General features: G+C 36.4%; 1 protein-coding gene across 4 annotated transcripts in view; it reads right to left on the bottom strand.

The window, feature by feature from the left end:
- The window catches only part of CHST9 (carbohydrate sulfotransferase 9), a 236,358-nt gene that overhangs the window by 94,761 nt on the left and 124,340 nt on the right, over positions 1–17,257 (bottom strand). For 2 of the 4 annotated variants that reach the window (XM_074340202.1, XM_019741275.2), the window contains one exon: positions 2,272–2,313. The exons of the other annotated variants lie outside the window; for them this stretch is intronic. In XM_074340202.1, the coding sequence (XP_074196303.1) occupies positions 2,272–2,313 (42 nt within the window). The remainder of the gene's footprint in view (positions 1–2,271; positions 2,314–17,257) is intronic. 4 annotated transcript variants of the gene reach the window in all.

The raw sequence follows: 17,257 nt of genomic DNA, 5'->3' as shown, positions 1-17,257 counted from the left end.
ACTGCAATTCTTTTTTCCCCTCAGAGACAAGCTTCTATTCACAGATAACAATCATTTAGCAGCTCCCATCTGTAGAGCACCTTTTTGTGAATACGTTGGACATGCCTTATCTTTAACAATTTCAATAACCCGTATAAGTATGTACTGTTATCCCCGTTTTATAGACAAGTACTCAATGAGGTCACTGTATGTGTTCTGGCCACTGTGTCAGGCTGGTTCTCAATATAGAGTGCATTACAGTTTAGAATGTGCTTTCACATACATTACATAGTTCTCCAATCTATGAATTAAATGTGATTATTGCCTCTATTTTACAGAAGATAACACAAGTGTAGATAGCTTATATGATGTTACATCATTCACTGGCAGCTGAGCTGGGATTCAAACTTATGTCCCATTCTGCATTTCATGCTTAACCAAAACAGTAAAGTGGAAAGAAAAATTGAAGATCTCAGATATAATCTCCCTCAAATTTCTTTATATCCACCTTCAAATTTATCTATTTTTTAACCCTTCCTCTCCTCTTATCTTAGGGAGCTGATTCTATTCTGTGTTCTTAAAAGTTCTCTCAATTGTCCATGAATAATTGTATCTATCCCCATTTCTTCAAATTTCCACTCTCTGCAGATGACTGTCCAATCTTTCTCTGAGCTCCAATTGTTTCCAATCACAAAATAAGGGTATATTTTCTTAGCAATATACCTTTATACATACCATATACTGCTCGTTTCCTCACCCCCTCAGTTCTCTACAACTAATTTTGTCTGCTCTGTTTTTCTTGAGCAATCCATGTAGTACTTCCATATCACCATACTTTTGTTCAATTGATTTGAAATGTCCTTTTCTCTATTTGTAGAAATTTTATTCATTCTTTGAGAATGAGCTCAAATGTTATACCTGCTATTAATATTTCTCTAACTCTTCCACGGGTTTAATGGTATATTCCCTGTGCTCCCAAAGCACTTTGCTCTTAAAGATAACATATCACTTATCACAGGAAAAAATTATTTGTCTCCATCTCTGTTTCAACTTATGTGCTCTCAGTACAAAGAAGACAAAAAGAGAATTTTATTTATTTTTACATACCTTGAAGCAATAATCATGGCCCTTGACTAAGTGTTGGATGAATGAATATGAATGAATGGTTATTCAGTTACTGTTCCATCTTTTTCAACAAGGAAGGCATGCTCTAATTTGGGGGTTATTTTTTTCTCACCCTAAAGCTTCACTCTTATCCTGGGAATTTGTTTCACTTGCTTTGTGAAAATATTGAGTTTTAAATAAAAAAAAATATCTGCTACATGAAATCATGGAAAAGGAAAGGGAATAATACAAAGTTTTACTTGTAAAAGTAAATACACTATGTGATCTAGGTGATCAATGTTACAGATAAGCATCCAAAAAATTAAAATTTATATTTGTAAATTTTAAAATTAAGATAATAGGGACTAATCTTCTATTAATAAATTCTTATGTTTACATATAACAAAACAGTAAATTTCATCAGATTGGAATAATGAGTTTGGGGAGGTAGGGAGGAAATGCTAGCCTGAATTATGGAAGTCAGAATTTATTGAAAGCAATGCAGTTTTATTACTTTCAATACTATGATATGCCAATCAAGTCTGCCTAAGGAGACATCGACTTAATGACACGGATCCTTATTTTATAGCCGAATCTTTTTGCTTAAAGACCATTGTATATATAAAGCCATGAAGACAATTATTATCTTTAAATAAGTTACAGGTGTTCCCTCTATTTCTCTTATCAAATCTATTCCTTACAGACAATACAACGGTAAATTTCACCTCATTCTGGGTCACATTGTCAAAAATTGTATACTAGCAATATCTAAACACTTAGTAAGATTTCACTGTATTCTTAGAGGAAGAAGTTTCTGTAAAATAAAGTCCAATGTCTCAGGGACAAATTAATTAAATGCTTTTAAAAGAAAAAATAGAAAAAATGTAAAGTGTTTCAAATAAGATGAACGTTAATTAGTCATTGAGTTAGATATAGCGGAAATCTATCTTCAAAGTCTTTGGTTTCCTTTGTAAATTTCATGAGGGCAAGAATCACAGTTTGCTTGCCTCTCTCCCCTACCCTCCAAGACTACACCCCAACAGTACCACCTAGGCTGTGCTTTCTGGTCACAGTTATCATTGTAAGAACAGGTGTTTAAAAGCGACACTGTGGTTTTCAGACATTCTAGTTGTTGCTCTGCTTATCTGTAACTATCCAAGACTGAAACATTATAGAGAGTTTACTCACTGATTCTGGGTACAGGCTGCAAGTAATTTACTGACCCCCATCCTAGAAAGAAGAGAAAGGAAATTCATATATTAGCATCACACCCAAAGACGTTTAAAAACTTTCTACATAAAGATGCCTCAGAGCCTCTAATATGTTTTTCTGGCAAAGAAAATCATGGGGAGGGACAGGTTTTTGAAATAGAATATGTCATCCACTGTGGACTAATGAAGGGGTGATGGCTTGGTGTCACTTATTAGGCAACTGGGCAGTACCTTTAAACTTTGCTACGGAAAAGATTGAGTCTTGTGTCTGTTTCCTCTGTGTCAGAGAAATGGAACTGATGAGGTAGGCATGACTACAAAACATCCATCACAGGAAGAAAATTTTCCTGGATTCTTTGCGATCCACTCCATAACATATCAGTATGTTAATATATAATTATATATCCTGCTTAGAATCTCTGAGTACTTGGGATAGATCTTTGGGTAAAATTGGTGCTTGGAATAGATATGTCATGTGTATCTCCTGGTACGCAGTCTCCAGTGGCCCCACGGTTAGATGCCTTAGTTTGCGAAGCTTGGAAGAGTAAATGAACTGAACTCTAGGATACAAGAAAAAAGCTATTCTAGCCTCAGAATGACTTAAAAAAATATATGCAAAGGCATTTTGGATTTTATTGTCGTGAGTTTCCTGGTATAAGGTATTAGCAGCTCCACATGATTTAGTAATTTCTGCATTTTGAATGAAGGTATTTATAAGTCATTTGTATAGCTCATCAATAAGTTATAAGTCCTAGAGTACAATTGATCCCCATGGGTTGGAACTTGATATGTAATCCTGTTTCAACCCACTCTGATGTAATTGCAGCTCTAAATTTACTTGTCTACCTATGTAACAGTAGCATGATTAAGGTCACATTTTCATGGCTTGCTGATAAGAACATTGTTTAGGCTAGAATCCAAAATCTTCCTCCATACAAAACTGATTTTATCCAGCATATTCCAGTTGTTTAGGTAATCTGACACGTAACCATGGAAGGAAATTAAACTGATGTGGAAAAAATAGCTATTCAAAAAGTCAAATGCAGCTGCTTCCTTATCTCTTAGGATATTCTGGTAAGTTGCTTATTGATTGCATGAGGAATTGTTCTCATCAGGTATTGCTTTTAAGCTCTCTGGCTTATAATGATCAAGTGATTTCCTTGAAAAATGTGGACATGAAAGGCTCTTCTCCCATCTCCATGATCGCTCAAATATAAAGGCTGTTCAAGGTCGTTAAACAATTTCTTTTTTTTTTTTTTTACTTATTTTGATAAAAAACATGAGATCTATTCTCTTAACAATTTTTTACATGTACAGTACAGTATTGTTAACCATAAGCACAGTGTTAACCATTAAAGTATTGTCTAGAACTTCTTATTTATTTATCTTGCCTGCCAATCTATACCCATTGAACAGCAATCTCCATTTCCCTCTCCCCAGCCTCTGGAAATCACCATCTGCCAATTTCTTAAAGGTCTCAGGAAACCTGACATTAGGGCATAATAATAAGAGAACACTAAGAGACTGGATACTCTTTCCTGGTCTAAGTTGGCTCTCCACACATCACAGGCTGAAGTATATTAGTTAGATGAATGCATATCTACTACAGTATGTAGTAAACTTATTGAACACAGGAATGCTCCAGTTCTACTCCTCATTATAATTCCCAAGGCTAGTTTACTGTCATGTATAAATATGTATTGAATTAAATTAAATTTTAATACTTATTTTCAAGGGTTACCTTAATTACTATTAATTTTAAGGATCTGATAAAAAGACAGGAAAGTACATACCATTTATTTTTGAATTTATGAATTGTCTCCTAAAAACAGCATCCTCTTTCACCTCCCAATAATAGTAATAGTGTGGACAACTCTTTAAAGGTTTTGACTATACCTTCTAAATGATTACTATTCCCAAATATTTTTTCATGTAATGACTACCTAGGATTTGGACTCGATACAATCAATATAGACTGACTTCCTTGCTACGTGATCATATATTAAATAACTATGAATGTGCTTCCATAGTCAGCTGTGAAAATGATTTCAAATGTCAGCATTTGAGCTTGCGTCACGTAACAGAAATTAATTGGGTTTGGCCAGAGCCCCTAAAATAAATAAGAGCTTAAATTTCATATACGGTGTACACATTCATATATTGTGCCTACAAGATTGAATACGGCATTAAAGGCTTAATTTAGTGGCACAGACAGTCTAATGAGCATCACATTATTTTATTCTGAGGCATTTTTGGTGGTAAAACACATTTCACCTGTTGAAACTTGGCATAAGCACCGTACTAAGTGAATAGGTCTAGAGCTCTGATGGGAAATCAATTTTTAAAAAACTAGCATTTCACTGATCCTTTTCTGTGGGTTTGAGAGCTCCATGCAGCAAGAATAGTACACTGCACCAGGCAGAGCTCACCCTCAAGTGAGAGAACACAAATATGACTCTAATGTGCTTCACTCAAAGTAATTCTGGCCACATAATGAATTAAATTGTTTATCATCATCCTTACCTAAAAGAGAATACAATGATAGGAAAAGGTTGGATAGTTTCCTAAGGCCGTGTGGCAATTTGTTGTTAAAATTGAAATAGGATTACGTTTCCTGAATGGATTGGGTTTTTTTCCCTGCAGCTAAAGCTTTCAGGAATGTGATTATCAATATTCTTTTAATTTCACCTACAAGTATTCTGGTGCAAAAAAAAAAAAAAAAAAAAATGATCACAGTGAAGTTTAGGTCTTTTGCTGTCTAATGTTTGGTTGTTGGATTTGAAAGTTTACCCCAAAATTTTCTTTTGAAATATTGATCTGGTCTGACCTTACCTTCTTTTCTCTTTTCTTCTAAAACTACCCAGATGCACAGTATTATATCATTAATAACTACCACAACAGCTACCATGTACTGAAACCTTATTCAATATCAGACATGCTGCTGAGCAATTTGTGGGAACATTATCTAACATAATATCAGAAGAATTCCATAGGAATGTGACCCGGATTTCTGCATATGGAATATAACTATACGTTTCCAATTCTGCACTTTTTTTTTTTTTTTGCGTAAATCATGTCCATAATCATCATCTGTATTTCCTAGTTTCAGTTCCATTAAAGTGGATACAGAAGTTAAAGACACAGTAGAATCCTTTTATATTTGTTTTGATTTCTTTCCTAATATTTTACCACTATATTTCCACATGTAATTTTGTTTCATTTTATTTTTAGTAACTCTACTAGGTCTTTCCAAAACATTATCATAGAAATAGCAATTATTTTATGTGTCTATATGTCATTGGTTTACATAGTTTATAATGGAATTGAATAATTATATGAACAAGTACAACTGGCACAGCAGGTTTGGGAACAAATACAGCTGACTCTTGGTCCACATACATCCTCACAGGTGGGGTCAAAAATTTACCAGTGGGCTAAAGGGACAGCAGGTGAGTCCCTGGTGGTGAGCCTGCTGTGAAAATCAGTCAGTAGATTATATCTAGGGAATAGAGAGAATTGCTTAATCAGGGAAATCATTTAAGAGGAGGCCAGTTAAAAGAACTTCTGTTGTATTTGATACTTAGTGTATGCATTACTTTGATACTTTAATTGTGTATTTAACTTTGATAAAATTAAAATATATATATTTTTTAATGGAAAGCATGAAGGGTCTGAGTTTAGGTCTGTTGCCCAAGATTATAAACTAGAAGTTAAACTAGGGTTTGGCTCCAGAATTCAACTTCCAAATCTAGCACCCAACTAGTCTTTCCATCCATTCCATGAGCCTCAGGACAGATTAAAATGGGAGGTTGGGTGGGTTGCTGGAGGCCAGGAAGGCGACATGAGACAGTTCAAGAGTGGTCAGCAAAAGAAGGCAGTAACAGAAGAGAGAAGAAGCCAGAAGTGATGAAATAGTCTTAGAAATTTGCAAAAGAAAAATGCTGTATATGTGGTTTTCTTTAATTAACCCAAGTATTTCTTGACTTTGGGCCTCACTGATTCAAAACAAAAGGGGTTTCAGCAAAAGGGATTTCAACAAACAAATCTGGCCAGTTGATAATGCCAACTACTTTTTGGAACCAATTTTTGCAACTCTGAAATTGAAGAAGCCCTGAAAGGTCATCACTCCTCCCCAGCAAACAAGAAACATCACAGAAGAACCTCTGACCCGATGGTACCCTGGGGAGCCAGGCATAGAAGCAAGCTTAGCAGAAATCTGTGATGACAAATAGTAATTAAAATGAAGTCATGTAAGTCTCACCATCCACTTCCTTCTAATCCTTGGGTTTCACAGGTTCTATTTCTGTCAAGTCTTTCTTTGAGTAAGACTTTCTAAGCACTAGTTTTGAAGACATTTCTAGCTTCCTAGAAGAGATGATTTTATAGTAGCTGTTTTAAAATGTCTCAGAATGGATCATGATATTTTTCCATTAAGTATTAATGATTTCAGTTTATGTTAAATGTTTTCTATGTTTCTGTTCTTGGAATTTTCCAAATTATGTCCTTCAAAAAGAAAATTAGAAAGGTATCAAGATTTCTATGACTTCATAAATAATTCATAAAAAGGTGAAGATCTCAAATGGCTATGCCTTCAATAAAATTATGTTAAATTGTGCAAAATGTTTGTATATGGGACATCAGTTTTATACGCTTTCGAGAATAGCTATTTTGATTTTAACTGATCTGGTTTAATAATAATTACTATAATCATTCGGCTAAAAACATGGTTGAGATTTAAAGCCTCCTTCATGGAAAACATTATCTCATTTCAATATCTTTTTGGAAGCAATATAATAAGCAATGGATTAATTATTTAATTAACACGCATACGAAGGTAAGGAGCTTATGAGTAAACTGCTTACTTCATTTTCTAAAGATTGCAAAATTAATCAATAAAAGGAAATACACATGGAAAAGAGAGAAACAGGATGCGACCCAGAGTCAGTATTTGCATGGAGAGCTCCTTTTCACGGAGCCGTGCTCTAGCTGACGCCGCTTCTGTGCTCGTCTGTGCTCCTTGTGCAGGGAAATCCAGCATGTTAGAGCATGCGTTGTATAAAAGAGAGTACAGATTGAACCATATCCAGGGAGGCACTGAGAGACTGGCCCTGTGACAGCCTGTGAAGTGAGAACAGCACTGGAAAGGGCCGGGACTGATGCTATAGCTATCTCAGAGGAAAGCCATGAACTCAGCTTCACTGAGCCCTGATTCCCTCTCCTACAAAATGTCTTAATGTCCATTTTGGCTTTGAGATTCTAGGAAATGGGGCAAAGAAATAAAGCAGGACTTCATTATTATGCAGTCACCACATTTTTCCTATTTATGTTGTATTTAATCACCCCTACCCCGTAAGTGTGGTCCTATGTGTCACCTTATTTGCTCCTCACAGCTGTTCTCGTGGGCTTACTACTTGCTGATATGTAAACCTGCCTTACTCTTGCCATAGCATCTCCTCAAAACTTTCGCCTTCTCTCATTTCTTTAACTCCCACCTATACATTCCCTTATACGTACAGATTCTTAGATTCGGCTTCATCTGCACTTCTTTTCTGTTTCTCCAAATTCTAGCCTCCACATGGGTGGTTCTATTGTGGATCAACTGCAACTAGACTTGAATGAAACTTGTAATCTTTTCCCCCAAACCAGCCATCTCTCTGAAGTGCTCATGTGTATCTATATACAGACTTCTTCCTGCCAGTCAGGCTTGCTACCTGACATCCCGGCCTTCCCTTCCCCTCCCCCGCCCCCAATCTCCTCTCTGCACCTGTTTCCCGACAGTCACGTTTTGATCTTTACTTTCTGTCTCATACTCATTCTTCTTTTTTTTTACCCCCAGCCCCATCATCCCTGCCAAGGTCCTTAGCACATGAAAGCTTAGACTATTGAAATTATCTCCAAAATGGGCTCCCTGATTTTAGTTTCCATCATGATGTTAATTTACCAACCAAATTGATTGTTTAAAAAATGGCTTTGCCCATGCTAACTTCTTCTTCTTCTTTTTTTTTTTTTACTGGATGCAATAAAAAGTGAAGTTTTTATTTTCATGTGTGCCATTAGATACAGCTTTAATGCCAGGAAAACAGGAGGTGCTTTTAAAGTGGTATTTGGAAATAAGCCATCTGAGAGATGAATAACAGTGCTTTTTTTTTCTCTGCCTCTCTTCTTTTTCACAGTTTATGCATGTCCGTGGGTTCCCAGCACCTTGCACAGGTCCATAGCACATGTTAGGTGCTCAGAGACCTCTGAATGGATGAAAGGATGGCTTTGAGCAGGTCCTCCTTTCTCTCCTGTTCCCCTCTCCCTCCAGTTCCTCAGCCTGCCATTTGTTCGTTTCTTCATCCATTTGTTCATTCATTCAACATACATTATTCCTTCTGTGCTAGTTTGGGCCAATGGTAGAGAATGGGATGAATGGTAGAGAATGAGTTAGGGGCTGAGAGGCATGGCCAGATTGCTCCTTTTTCTTAAATACACATTTTGTCCTTTATTTTGGGAAACTGATTTCTAAGCTATCAGCACTAATATCATCCTCCTGAAAGTCGCCTTCTTCCACCTGCTTTAATGGAAAGAAGTGGCTTCTCTTACGGCGAGAGAGGATGGCAAAGGCAGCAGGGGTGAAGACACTTCAGTTTGTTGGTTACCCATGATAATCTTCTCCTCAAACCCTTTATTACAAAATCCTGTCTAACTCTGCATTCAGCACTCACTAAAATATGATCCTCGCTTACCTGGATAACTCAGAACCTTCCTACACAAATTCTAAAAGTCCCTTAAATAGGCCACACCGAATTTTAGTCTCAAGCCTGAAATAGCCAATCCTTTCCTTCTGTTTGAAGACATCCCCTTCCTTCTTCAAGATCTAACCTTGGTGACTTCATCTCTCCATGTTCAGAGCAACTGTCTTCTGAACTATATCGTGTTTCCCCGAAAATAAGACCTAGCTGGACAATCAGCTCTAATGAGTCTTTTGGAGCAAAAATTAATATAAGACCTGGTATTATTTTACTATAATACAAGACCGGGTCTTATAATATAGTATAATAAATATAATATAATATAATATAATATAATATAATATAATATAATATAATATAATATAATATAATACAATACAATACAATATCAGGTCTTATATGAATGTTTGCTCCAAAAGACTCATTAGAGCTGATTGTTTGGCTAGATCTTATTTTCGGGGAAACACAAACAAAATATTGCTCATTTGGGAGGCAGGCAAAGTCCAGAAGCAAACAGAGTGCAGGGCTGAGCCCCTTACATACATGTATATTATATAAAATAACTCATTTGTTCCTTGACCTTATCAGGCAAGTACTATCACTACTCCTACTTTACAGGTGAGTGTGGCTCACAGAGGTTCCTTGCTTAGCTCTCAAAGTTGCCAAGTGCTGGATCTAAACTCAGGTGGCCTGACCATAGAATCCTTTACACCACCACCCATAGCATATTCTGTTGTTATATAAATCCTTTGTGTCAGTTGTCTCTACCACATGCAAGCTCATTATGGGAAAGCACTTTATCTTTGATCTTTCTGTACCTCTGACTAGCACACAGAGACACTGAGTAGAAACAATCTAAGAGGTAAAGGAAGCAAGTTTAGCAGTTGGAACAATGGCAAACCTCAGTTATTGTCTGCCATGCTTAAAACACACAAAACACACACACTTTTCTTCTTGATCTTTTCTATGTTAATTTAAAAGTATTGGCTACATATTTCATGGATCAGAAAAAGAGGTAATATTAATAATAAAAATATCTTACATATTTCCACATTTCAGAATGTGGGCCAGACAATGAAGAAAGCTCTTTCAATGTTATAGTCTCCCTTTCTTGCTTTCTTCCTTCTTTCCTTTTGTCATTCTCTCAACAAATATTTGTTTTATGCATACTACATGCCAGAAAAACAAACCTCTGGGCAAGTTATTAACATTTCTAACCTAGATGCTAAAAGACAGAGACAGTAATATAAAGCAATACCAAAAGCAATAAAAAGATTGCCAATATTTATTTGTGAACATACCATGAGCTAGGTAGGCCATTAGGCCCATGGCTTATTCGGTATTATCTCACTCAATCCTCATAATAACTCTATGAGATAATACTATTATTATCTCCACTTTACACGTAAGGGGAGTATGTTGAGAGGTTAAGGTCATATACTTCCTAAGGGACAGAGCTGGGAACCAGCCCTGGTAGTTTGCGACTACAGCTTGCACTCTTAACCATTATACTGGACTTCCTCCAGGGGTAGATTCAGCTACATGGTATACAAAGGGGTGTAAAATTGGTTTCATTTCCTCTGAAAAGAGTCCCATAAATAGCTTCAGAGTACAATAGGAAAGCACCCAATATTATCATAGACTTTACCCAAAAGCATGTATGCGACTTTTAAGTTACACCATCACAGCTTTATCGAATTCATTTGTAAAATGAAAAATTAGCACCAGATGATCTCCAGAGTTCCTCCCAGACATGGACGTTCTATTGTTCTGAAGAGGCAGATGTGGGGCAGTGAAATTTCACCATTCTGAAGTCAGAAGAATTAGGTTTATTTTAACAGCCAGTACCCTCCTTGCAGCCTGTTACAATGGTCTGCATCTGTCACTTCTGGTTTGTCTTCTGCTGACCTCAACTGCCTGAAAGACAATCGCCCAACCCAAATATCATCTGGAAATATAATGATCTACTCTCTTAACAAATTTTTAAGTGTACAATACATTATCGTTAACTGTAGGTACGAATGTTGTACAACAGATCTCTAGAGCATCTAAAAATTGAGTTCGCTAACTTGTTGCAATGATGTTGCTAAAATTTTTCAATATCAGAGGGATTATTTATTATGAATTTGTACCAACTGGACAAACAGTTAACCAAATTTACTATTTGGGAGTTCTGGAAAGGCTGCATGAAAAAGTTAGACGACATGAACTTTTCGCCAACAATGCATGGCTCTTGCATCACGACCATGCACCAGCTCACACGACACTGTCTGTGAGGGAATTTTTAGCCAGTAAACAAATAACTGCATTGGAACACCCTCCCTACTCACCTGATCTAGCCCCCAATGACTTCTTTCTTTACCCAAAGATAAAGGAAATATTGAAAGGAAGACATTTTGATGACATTCAAGACATCAAGGGTAATACGACGACAGCTCTGATGGCCATTCCAGATAAAGAGTTCCAAAATTGCTTTGAAGGGTGAACTAGGCGCTGCTGTCAGTGCATAGCTTCCCAAGGGGAGTACTTCGAAGGTGACCGTAGTGATATTCAGCAATGAAGTGTGTACCACTTTTTCTAGTATGAGTTCGCAAACTTAATTGTCAGACATATTGATCTTGCTTGACTTATTCATCTTCCTTGATTGAAACTTTATGTCCATTGATTTTTTTTTTTTTAAGGCTGAATAGTATTCTCTTCTACAATTATACCACATTTTATTTATCCATTTGTCTGTCAATGGCCATTTAGGTTGTTTCCACATTTTTGCAATTGTGAATAGTGATGCAATGAACACAGGACAGCAAATATCTCCTTGAGATCCTGATTTGAATTCTTTTGGATAAATATCCAGAAGGGGGATTGCTGGACCTTATGGTAGTTCTATTTTTAGAACCTCCATACTGTTTTTCCATAGTGGCTGCCCCATTTTGCAGTAACTACCATGTATTTGGTATGCAACTACCCAACTGTTCAAGATCAAAGCCTCCATTTCCAAATTCTCTATCATCCTGTTCTATGGCTGTAGGTTTTTCTCTTTGGTTATGAGACTTGCACTCACTTCCCTTAGTGCCTTGTTGTACATTCTGGCTGAGTGGGAGCTATGCCAATAGAATAACATGCTTGATTTGGAAGGGTATTCACATTATTCACCCCCTTCTCTGCATTTCCGGATTGCTTAGCTAACCAGCATGTACCACCGTCAAGCTTTTTCTTCCCATCTGAAATACAGTCTTTATGTGTTCGCACGACAAGCTCTTTCTGAGTCATCTCATCCACTTTGTTGGCTTCGATGATAGCTATGTTTACATGGTAACTCCCAAATCTCTCTAAACTCTGTCTCTCCTTTGAGTTCCAGACTCAAACTGAGAACATGCTCAGTGCACAGGGCCTTAGGTGTTCCCTGAGTACTAAGACTGCACCTATTTAAATATGAAGTCCTTCTCTTTTCTTCCAATTGTGCTCCTCCTCCAGTGCACCCTGTCAAGGACTGGCACCACTCAGTCATTCAAATCAGGGGCCTTGGAATTCCTCTCACGCTCACTTGTCATCCATCACCACGTCCTCTTTACTCTTTCTTTCAACTTTTCTCAAGTCTACCCCCTTCCCTCAGCCCCACATCCCTGGTTCAGGCCGTTATTATTTCCACCTAGATCATTGCAATAGAGATCCAAGAAGCATCTTCGCCTGGGAAGGTAATAGTCATCTCAAATTTAACGTATCCAAAATAGAAATCTCCTTTTGTCCTCAGCCCCCCAAATTGGTGCTCTTATGTTAGGCTATATGACAGCTAATAGTATTATTCACCGATCTGCTCAAGCCAAAAACCTAGTCATCCTTTATCACTCTCTGTTCTTATCCACCCACATTCAATCTATCAGCATTTGCTGTCATTTTTACCTCAAAAATACATCCTAAATCTGATAGAGTCTCATTGTTTCTACCAAAATCACCCTGGCCCATGTCACTTCATTTTTCTCCTGGTTTACTTTAACAGCTTTCTATATGGTGTCCCTGTCTCTACTATTTTTCTAGAATCCCTCCCAACCAGAGTTAAAATTTTTATTTCCTTGCTTAAAAAATTTTCATTTCTTTGCTTAAAATTCTCCAGTGATTTTCTATTGTAATTATCAGAAAATCTAAACTATCACAGTCTACACAGCCTCATACAAGCTGGATGCTGTCTATATATTCACTCTTGATCATCATGCTTAAGCCCCTTGGACTTTTCTTCTGGTTTCTTCAATCCACTAAGCTTGTCCTGCCTCAGGGCCTTTGCACTTGCCATTCCCTCTTCTCTCAGATTTTTATCGTGGCTGATTCCTTTGCATCATTCATGACTCAGTTCAAATACTACCTCCTCAGAGAGGTCTTCCCTTAGTTCTCTAGCTAAAGGGGCACTGCATGTATAACTCTCCAGTATTTAATTCTATCTCTTTTGACAAGATAACGAACAACTGAAAATAGAAAAAAATATGTGTTTACTGAAGCAGGCTATTTAAAATTGGGAAAACAAGTTAAATGTTTAAAATAAAATTGCTGCATATCATATATCTATATTCACGTGCAGAATTCAAAAGTGCATATAGTTCATGGCAGTGTAACAGTGTATATGGTATAATTTTGAAAGTGGATTACGTATAGACACTGGATGATTCAAGTTGGTGTAAAGAGAGTAAGTAGCATTGGCTAGTCTGAAGAGAAACAGAAGAAGCAGGAATCCTCCTTTGTAGGCAAGTTCCCAAAGCTGAGGATGATCAAAACTCTATCTCTCCTTTCTTTCCAATTTCAGGGAAGAAAAAAGAGGAATAGAAAATAAAACAAACAAACAAACAAACAAACAAAACCTTTGTCTCTCCTTTGCTTTCCTCAATTGTCTGGAAGGCACAGTGATTACTCAGTCCAACAACAGTTTCTGGAAATAAAATGTGTCCCTGAGTTACATTACAGGGTATCTATAGAAGGAAAAACAAAGGCACAGCAGCCATGAATTTTTTTTTCTAACATTTTATTATAAAAATTTTCAAACATACAGAAAAATGGAAAAAAGTTTCATTTCTTAAGCTCACATTTCTCCCTACTTTAGATGTAGCACAGTGGTCTCAAAATTCTCCAGCTGCTGGGTGGGACCATTATATTCTAAACCTCTAATTGCCTGAGCAAAGGACTGCATCATCGCATGCTCGGTTTTGGCATTTTGGTCACCTTGTTAGTGTAATTGCACCTGCAGCTGGTCAATCCTTCCTGCTAGATACAACTTGACTATTTTCTTTTATTTATTTAAAATTTTGTTGTATCGTGATAAGAAGTCTTCATATGAGACCTATCTTCTTAACAAAATTTTAAGTGTACAAGAGGTATGATTGTGAACATTAGGTACAATGTTGCACAGAAGATCTCTAAAAATTACCAGGGGCTGTGGAAGGAGGATGGGGAGTTGATAAACAGCTGTGTTCCTTTTGTTGGAAGGAACTCTGAACTGAGTTTTGTCTCTAAGTCTTCCACCTCACCTCAGTGCTCTGGGGAAGACCTACATGCTTCAGGAACACATTTATTCTCTGTCCTGTAGCTCAGCCCTTTATCAAAGAATACTGAGGATAGCACCATTTAGAATACTGAACTATACTGTATTATACTATTGATACTTAACACAAGTTCTGAAGTCAAATGGTTACAAAAAAGTCTAAATTAGTTTCATAGCCTTGGTGTTTACATTTGTATCAGCAAACATGAACTGGAAAGTTCAATCACATCTGCCATCTTATATGCAAATCTTATTTTTCACCCAGAACAGAGATCTTCCATCGACATTATCTCATGAATGACAATGTTAATTTTGATAATTTGCTAGTAGAAAGAGTATGGTAGCTAAGTTACAATGTACTGATGGTCTTTGGAAAGAAAAGATAAAAAAGACAAGCTAATCCGAGGCCTCTGTTGGCTTTATCTATTTCTGCCACCGATTATTATAAAATTTTTAAAACAAGTGCTAATGAAATCCATTGTTCAGGCCATTTAGTTTTTGCTTGCTTTATTTTTTACAATCTCTCAAAGACATTGACTATTGCCAACTTTAAATGCTGCCTGAAAAGTTCAGTGAAATTCAAACACTGCAACTATACTTAGAATACTAAGAATAGGATATTATAAGTACTTGAATGTGAACCAGGAGCTAATCTAGATGTGTTAGGAAGTTGTTATTTAAAGACTTTTGCTAGGAAGTTAAAAATATTTAATTGATTATTTCTCTTTATTTTCTTCTTCATGTGGAGAAAAAAACTGATTTTTTTTTCTTGTTTTCTCAGTAAATCCCAGAAGGGTAAATTAAATTCTAGGAATGAATTTACATTCTATCTAGTGTGAGATAAATGTTAAAAAGTATTCTGTGCATTTGCATCAAGTTAAATAAAGAAAGAAAGAATATGCTAACTTTCTAATATATTCAACAATTAAAAATATCATAATAAAACATATAGTCATCACCCTTTATGTGTAGGGTATTTCAGACCAAAAATTTTTTAGCTAAACCACTGAAACAACTTTAACGTTGTCATTTTATTAATATTAAAAAGTAACAACCATTGTTACCTATGAATTAAGTGTAAGTTACATATTTTGAATATGAGAATTTCTTTTTTTTTTTTTACTTTGTAGCAGTGATTCTACAAACATGTTGATTAAGGATACTCTGAAGGCTACAGGGTGAATTTTTCATAAATGCCCTTATAATTCCCAGGAAGTCAACGCACAGCTGTCCCCCGAGCACACAATCACCACTACTGTTCACCCACTGATGCTGAGAAGGCTTGGCTAACAGCAAACACTGGCAAGACGTGCAAACACTTTGTACATTCACTTTGCAATTAAAAAAAAAAAAGAACACTCCTTGACATAGAGAAACTGTCCTTCATATCCTATTATTTTCTAAAACTTAGAGGCCTCTATATTAATGGCAAATGAGTTACTCATAAATGTAGTTGATTGCAATTAAAAGACATGAAACAGTTATGTTTAAAGTGTGAGATAAATGTTAATGATATCCTGTCATCTCTTTTCAGTCCAATCTTCCAAATTTCTTCTAAATGTAAACTCCCATTTCCAATAGCACATGGACATGTAGGAGAGTAATTCTTTATGCGAATAATATTCTGTCCTTGTACCTACACACAGTTTTAAAAATAACGGCAGAATACTGAAAATCAACAAGTGCAATAAAGACAGAATTATCAAAGAAACACAGTGATTTTTGTTCTTTGTTTTTAATGTTGCAGTGACACTGAGAAGGTTATATTCATTATCTGTTCAGGCAAATAGACTCAAGCCAAGGTAATCAAGATTCATCAATTGGCATCTGAAGACAAAACTCAGAAAATACCATCCGACTCTCCACTTGCCCTAAACAATCAAATCCAAGAAGTTATTCTTTTTTTTTATATGTTTGAGATGTCTCTCCATCTTAAATGTACATCTGGTGCTTTGATCTTGCCTCATAGTAGTAATAAATACTCAATACCTTTTAAACAAATGAATGGATAAATGAATGACTTCAATTCCAAATTGAACTGCAGAGATTTATATGCAGAATTGATAAAGTTTGCACTTTAATTTATGGATAAGGAAGTGCTCATGGCCCTGAGTTGGTTCAAGATAATCCTCTGTGCTTCTTTGAATGCACTGTCTCGGGTGTTTACGTGTGTATGTTCCCATTTCTCCGGTTCTCTTGTGTCCTACCATTGCAATCCTCTCCTATTATTCTTAGCGACTTCTTTCCTTAGGAGACCCCCCAAAGCCATTTTCTGTGTCTGATGATTTAACAAAGCCACTTATGTCTTTGTTGAACCAACATTTATTGAGGGTCTGCTCCTTCCAGACCCTTGGGAGGTACCAGGGACAAAACAGAACCACACAAGCAACTTCTGTCTTTGTTTTCACTACCTTTTTTTCATTTCATTCAAAATATAACTCAGAAACCAAGCAAACAGAACTTACAAGGACCGCAGTCTCTGAAAAGGCATTTCAGGACGAGGCATGCTGCTGGTATAGGCTCACTCAATGTCATGACAGTGTCTGGCTAATGGTGAGCGTTCAATAGATGGTTGCTGAATAAATTTAGTTGATTGTCCAACAGATGCATGTTAAACACTTACTATATACACCTTGTAATAGGTTGTGGTGGTAAACAAGTGATCCCAGTTCCATGGCCTTAGAAATATCACAGACTAGAGAAGC

Source organism: Rhinolophus sinicus, linkage group LG09, assembly GCF_036562045.2.
Source record: "Rhinolophus sinicus isolate RSC01 linkage group LG09, ASM3656204v1, whole genome shotgun sequence".
NCBI classification, from domain to species: Eukaryota; Metazoa; Chordata; class Mammalia; order Chiroptera; family Rhinolophidae; genus Rhinolophus; species Rhinolophus sinicus.
This window is presented reverse-complemented; position numbering and strand designations above follow the sequence as displayed.